This window comes from Primulina eburnea, chromosome 1 (assembly GCF_022965805.1).
Source record: "Primulina eburnea isolate SZY01 chromosome 1, ASM2296580v1, whole genome shotgun sequence".
NCBI classification, from domain to species: Eukaryota; Viridiplantae; Streptophyta; class Magnoliopsida; order Lamiales; family Gesneriaceae; genus Primulina; species Primulina eburnea.
In genome coordinates, this window is record NC_133101.1 from 29,068,139 (window position 1) to 29,075,606 (window position 7,468).

A 7,468-nucleotide genomic window follows, 5' to 3' on the forward strand; every position below is an offset into this window, starting at 1 on the left:
CCTGGCTAGCCCCTGGACAAGAACCGCACCAAGCCCAGCCGTGAGGACCCCTAACCGAACCCATGTTCTTCCCATGACAGCAACTTACGTTTTATTTGGTGCTCTTCAATTTCCAGCGTGTGTGGTGCGCTTACCGGACCCTAAGTCACGTGTAAACCCTTGTAAATCATGGCCTAGATCATGGCAGTCCTTAAACAACATACAATCATGATTTAAGAATCAAAAACCTTGCTTAACATATCATGCAATGATCCAAAACGAAAATCTAGAAAAGTGGCACTTGTTTTTCTTTCATGTTTTTCATGCATCCAATAATTTAAACATTAATATGATATGATGGATGAGAAAAGGGAGATTAGGGTGTGCCTTTGCGTAATTTACGCTCTAATATTCGTTGACGACGAAGAACGGGATGCAAACGTTGGCTTGATTCTTCTTGATACCTACGAAATCCTCAAGAAATCCTCTCTAATATGATTGTGTGTGTTGTGCCGTGAAGTGTAGGGTTGGGAGAGAGAGTTTTCAGATTTAAAACTTGAGTGGCCGAGACTTGGTTTGCAAGGTAGACTAGGTTTTGATTTGATTAACAAATGAAATATTAAACTAATCACTAATCTAGACTTTAGGCCTAATAAGCCATTAAATTAGGCCCATTAGTCTATTTAGGATTTAAATAAAATATTAGCAATATTTTTGTTTAATTAAATTTGTGAATTTATTAGCCGAATTGCAAAAAATTCTGATTTTTAATTGAAAAACCAACACCGATAAAGTTTACGTCCCGGCGTATAAAATCACCTCAAAACCCTTTATTTTCAAAAATACTTTAAAGCATCGGCCATATTTTAAATAATTAAAAAAATAATCATTTAATAAAAATCATTTTCTATTTTTCAGCCATCGGTCCCTGTTCCTCGATCGTCACTTGAATACCATTTTAAAAATACATTTTTAATGCAACCATGTAGAAAATATATTTTAAACATGTCAACATGCACAACATAATTAATTAATGTAATTAAAGCAAGAAATTAAAATACACAAAGAATTTAATAATTGCATGCATGTGGTTTGCGTGGGCTTTAAAATTTTCGGGGAGTTACAGGCGAGGGCGCGCAAGACAATGGGCGAGCGTGGAGGTGGCTTGGGCTAGGCGAGCATGCATGGCGTTAAGTGAGGGCTTTGGCGCGGCAATGGCTCAGGGCGTAGGTGCGTTCGAGCGAGCAGGTGAGGTCTCACATGGGGCGAGGCGTGTGCAAGGGTGTATTCGAGCGAGTGGACAAGGGCTCCCGCAGGGCGGTGGCTCGGGCGAGGCAAGGGCAGTGGCTTCGGTAGGGTGAGGGCGTGCGCGAGGTTGTGGTGAGGTGGAGCGATGGCTGGCGAAGGTGACAACGTCGTGATGACAAGGAGAAAATATACAACTCATGCCTTGTAAACCGATAACAACAGAATCAATCGAATTTCGAACCTACGATTCAGTTCAACTCAGGAGGGGGAGACTGGTGATACCCCAGGGATGAACCCATCAAGATCCGGCCCAAACTTCCGGCCCATCTCTAAGGCCCACAAGTGAATGGCCCATGACAAGCCCAGGTATTCTCCTATAAATACTAGGTTTGAGCGTATGATTTGAAAAATTCACTATATTGTTTTCAGCAGCACCCTTACCTGCTCCCCCCATATATCCTCAGTCTCTGACTTGAGCGTCGGAGGGGCTACGCCAGGACACCCTCCTGGCCCCCTCCTAACGATCTTATTTGTGATTTCAGGCTCAGGGTAATTTCAAAACCTGCGTCTGGACTAGTGACACTTGCTGGAATCGGACCCTAAATTTCCCGTGAGTATCAAAATCCAACACAAGACTCATCATGGCCTTGTTCATGAAGAAGCGTATATCTTGCAGGTGGTCTAATAACCCTATCAGACCTTCTAGAAGCTTGTATTTCAACTACTGGTTCTTGGGAAATGGGTTCAACTTCTATAGTTGAGGGAGTATCTTGAATTTCTTCAAGTTCTATCATCTTGCCTTTTCTATCTAATAGAAATTCCCTTTCCAAAAAAGTGGTATTTCTTGAAACAAACACTTTTGCTTCATTGGGATGATAGAAATAATATCCAACAGAATTCTTTGGATATCCTACAAAGTAGCACAAAGTGGATCTTCTATCCAATTTGTCTCCCACTGTCTGCTTCACGTAAGCAGGACATCCCCATATTCTTATGTAAGAATATTTGGGAGTTTTTCCCATCCATGTCTCATATGATGTTTTATCCACAGCTTTTGTATGGACATTATTCAACAACATTGCCAAAGTTTAAAGCGCAAAGCCCCAAAACGATATAGGCAATTCAGTGAATCCCATCATAGATCGAACCATGTCCATCAAGGTCCGATTTCGACGTTCAGAAACACCATTCAATTGTGGTGTTGCTGGTGGAGTCCACTGTGAGAGAATCTCATTCTCTTTTAGATAACCCAAAAATTCAGCACTTAAGTATTCTCCACCTCGATCGGATCGAAGTGCTTTAATACTTCTTTCTAGCTGATTTTCTACTTCAGATCTGAATTCTTTGAACTTTTAAAATGCTTCATATTTGTGTTTCATCAAATAAACGTACCCATACCTCGAATGGTCATCAGTCAAGGCAATGAAGTAGTAATGCCCAAATTTTGTGCCAACAGTACTTAGCGTGCCACAAACGTCCGTGTAGATCAAATCTAGTAGACCATGCGCACGTTCCACATTTCCATTGAAAGGAGTTTTAGTCATTTTTCCTTTTAGACAAGACTCACAAGTTGGTTGAGAATTTATGTCTGACAAGTCAAACATGCCTTTTCCCACTAGCTTGTGCATCTTTCTTTGGAAAATATGATCTAGTCTAGCGTGCCATATTTGTGCGGATTTGGATCTTCTATTTTTCTTTTGTTTGTTGTTCTTTTTATATGCGCTTGGACATTGTTTAACGGAATATCTTTTAATTTTAAGTTATAGAGATCGTTTGTTAATTCTCCAATTCCAATCAAATATTCATTCTTGTATAAATTGCAAACACCTTTAGCAAAAACACAAGAATAACCATCCCTATCAAGCATAGAAATAGAAATAATGTTTTTAACCAATTCAGGACAAATAAAACGTTTCTCAAAAACAACTTAAAATTATTGTCCAAAATTAAAGTAACGTCTCCAATGACAGTGGCAGCAACTCTTGCTCCATTTCCTAGTCTTAGAAAGGTCTCACCATCTCTAAGCCTCCTGCTTCTTCCCATCACCTGCAAATCATTGCATAGATGAGAACCACATCCGGTATCCAATACCCAAGAAGAGGAATTAATAGAAACATTAACTTCAATTTAAAACATACAGTGGCCAGAACGCTTCTGGGCAAGATACTCCTCGCAATTACGCCTCCAATGTCCAGGATTTTTGCAGTGGAAATAGACATGATCTGACTTATCAGGCTTTGTGGGCCCCGAATTTGATTTCTTGTATGGCTTTTTGTTGGGCTTGTTCTTCTTTGGAGGGTCAGAACGCTTCTTGCCCTTATTTGGGGCTCTTTTTTTCGTACCATACGAAGAACCCACTAGAAGAACAGGCTTTTCCTTTTTAATTGTGGTCTTATAACTAGTAAGCATATTGACCAACTCTTCAAGGGTGGCCTCAAGCTTGTTCAAATTAAAATTAACCACAAAACCATCGAACGAGGTAGGCAAAGACAGCAAGAGAATATCAGTCGAGAGCTCACTAGGTATAACCAAATCGAGTCACACCAACTTCTCAATGAGCCCAATCATCCTAACACCAAGCTCATGGACCGAAGTCCCCTCTCGCAAGCGTGTAGTCATGAGTTCTTTAACGGAGTTTGTACAACATACAATTCTTTCAGATGAAGGTGAATGTCAGCAGCATTCACCACCTCCTCGAACCTCCTCTGAAGTTCATTCGACATAGAAGCCAACATATAGCTCTTAGCTTGGAGATCATGATCCCAATGTTTCTCAAGCTTAGCTAATTCAGTCCTACTGATATCAGGAGCCGCCTCCTTAACTGTCTTCTTATCAAGCACATATGCAATCCTTTCGGAGTTCAGAACAATCTTTAAGTTTCGAAACCAGTCATGATAGTTAGGGCCAGTCAATTTGTTTTGATCGAGAATGATTGAAAGCGGGTTACGAGTAGACATCGTAAATATACTGAAAATGAAAAACAGATAATGGTTGCTGATAATTTTAAAATAATTCTAAGATATAAAATATGGATTTCATTTTACCCTCCAACTATTTTGACATTTTCACCACCCTCTGATGAAAAAGGGAAATCGTATTTCCTTAGTAGGCACGTAGAGTCCAATTAGTCAATTATAATCCCGAATAATATCAGCCAATTATAATTTCTAAAAGGTAGAGTCCAATTGCATCCCTATGCAACATCCGCGTGTTTTGCCTCACGTTTAATAAGGACCCAATAATATGACGTCGTTTATTTTCACGTGTCAAACCAACCCATCAATTTTGAATTGTAGTGGACGGTCACCATGAGTTCCCCCAATAATATGAGCCGAAGTCATGGAAGTTCCACTCAATTCACATCATATGTCCGCTGGAAGTCACAGCTTTCCGGCTTACAGACCTCCCCAATAATATGAGCCAAACACTGTCCGGGGGTAGCGATCAACATCCAACCACGGTTGATGGAAGGCAAGAAAAAATTAAACTCCTTTAATTTTTACTTTTTCGATTTGATATAAAATTTGAACCATATTCAAAATGAGGGATTTTAATTTTAAAATTGTCTCATCATTTTAATTTAAAAATCGCGTGCCACGTTGTATGTTTGCCGGATTTATGCAACTATATTATATAATAATAGACATACATAGATACTACTATATATCACATATTGTAACGAACCGTATTCTACACTACTTAAAATTTGCGGAAAAATTAAAAATTTTCTTAAATAAAACATTCATACGGTCGTCACTCAACATTCATAAAAATAAATCTCACAATCATCCGTTACCAATAAAATTTTGCTAAAATAAACTGTCTCAAAACGTCTCACGTTCAAATCAAAACATCAGAGTATTTTAAAAATTTGCATAAACATAAACTTGCGGTCCTCGGGTTTAGCCTGCCACTCAGCCCAAGCCTGCACCTTGGTCATCACCTCCCGTCTCCTCAACATAGTCACCTGCATCGATCAAGTCTAGTGAGTCTAAAGACTCAACACGTATAAACTGGAATAACGAGTACTACATAATAAGATCGCATGCAACTTTAAAATAGGACATACATAATTGAAACTTGAACTTGCGCATTAAAACTTGAACATACGTACATACATACTTCGACGTGCCATAACTCAAACTTTCATAAACATACTGCATACGTAAACATAAATAACGTCATCATTTTTGCGTAGAGGATGTTTCAAAGCAAGTGACCCATAACGTAAAAGAGCCTGATCAGACTATACCACAGTACTGGGCTGACATGGACGTATCCACTGCCGCATACATAAGATCCCTGTTCATAATTTAACAGGCCAGTTGATCCACGTTCATAATTTAACGCTTCACAACCACGATCTAACCCGTTCATAATTTAACGGGCGGATTGGTCCCCGTTCATAATTTAACGATTTCCAATCCTAACATAACTTGGTCACAAGACATTTAGCATACCTCAAAAACTTAACATATTTTATTGCACGTCATACATACTTACTTGGCGTTGAGAGATTCGTTGGACTTCGATCGGGGCCGTTGCTGCAACATACTAACATAAACTTGTATGCTCAACTCACATAACTTAACGTAGAAATCATACTTACTCTCGAGTTCGATCATTACTTAGGACGTTCTAAAATTTCCCATGACACGACCTCGATAATCCTTGCCCTAAATCATGACATCAACCTCAAAACAAACTATATTATTTTTCCCAAAAATAGAAGGACACGGACCCCGTACCTACATCCGTGTAGGGGTCCGTGTAGGTACTGGAAGTAGACACCGAAAGGAAGCAAAGGCACGGACCCCGTGTCAGGGTCCGGGTGAGGGTCCGTGTATGCACTGGAAAAAGACAATAAGTGAAACCCAAAGGCACGGACCCCGTGCCCTCATCCGTGTAGGGGTCCGTGTAGATACTGGAAAAAGACGTCGAGGAGAAAACAAAGGCACGGACCCCGTGTCAGGGTCCGTGTACGGGTCCGTGTACCCACTGTGATCGCGAACTTACGAAAATTCTGAACACCCAATGCTTATCCTTCTAGACTCGATTATACGGACCAAGCACCAACACCTCGAGACTCATCCTAGCATACCATAACATAAACCCAAATTGTACAAACGTTTCAAAACAACAGTGTTCGCTCTACGACACCCACGACCCAAAATATGGCAATTGACATCAAACTGTCTCCTACGACTTCCAATTAGCTCGAGTGCCTATCGACATGAAACGTAACCTCAAAAACACTCTTAACATCATTACTAACATACCCGTACGCAGCAACAATCGCCCGTCGATTTCCAACGAAGCCTGCAACTTAAAACTTCAAGAAACGTATCAATAACATAATTTTCTTAAATTTCAGTTTGCGCAGTTGCACGGAAAATATCATAACTCACTCATTTTTCGTCCAAAAATTTCGAATCATATATCAAATCGAAGGTATCGAAAATTTCTACGTTTTTGCCGTTGAAAGTTTTCCCAAAATATGAACGGAATAATCGCAGTTTTGACATGAACAGTAAAAACGAGTTTTAGATCTAAAAATTTTCCTTCGCAATTGATCCGATTCATGATCCGCTTAAACTACTATCATCATACATAACTTTTACGCATAAAAACAATGCAATACAATATATGACTTGATCGACACAGCAAGAACAGATTATACGTGCCTTTTTGATATTTAAAAGTACCGTACGACGACACCGAAGCGGAGATGGAGCGAGGCTTGATCCGGGACGATTGTGACGCTAAAATTCTTTGAAGAAAATTCACAAAGCTTGCTGGAAAAGTTCAGAGGAGGGGGCGGCTGCTATGGGGAGAAAAACCCTAGAATTTTCTCTCTTAAAAATATAAAATCTGAAACGTAAGGTGAGTGTGTGTGTTTAGTGTGTGTAAAAACGTGTAAGTGTGTGTGAGTGTGTGTAACGTGTGTGTGTGTTTTAATTAGGAGAAACTCTAGCTAAATAGACTATTTAAAATACTAATAAAAGTTAACACACACTAATTTAATCAAACTCTACAATTAAAATAATTACACACCAATTTTAAAAGTTTCAAACTCTTGAATATCTAAATACACAATAATGTTTTAAAATATTAAAACTTGATAACTTAATAAATTTCCCCATCCTCAACTTAAAATAAAATACCACATTTTAAATTGCCAAAAATCGTCACCGGGTCTTTTCCTCAATCCCGCTTCGAATAATCGCCTGAAACATGAAAC

The 7,468-nt window shown here is 39.3% G+C and overlaps 1 protein-coding gene across 1 annotated transcript; it reads right to left on the bottom strand.

The window, feature by feature from the left end:
* Positions 1–3,842: 3,842 nt before the first annotated feature.
* Positions 3,843–4,184, bottom strand: LOC140806596 (uncharacterized). Its single transcript, XM_073163160.1, has one exon. The coding sequence runs from the start codon at positions 4,182–4,184 to the stop codon at positions 3,843–3,845; it is 342 nt and encodes a 113-aa protein (XP_073019261.1).
* Positions 4,185–7,468: the final 3,284 nt, after the last annotated feature.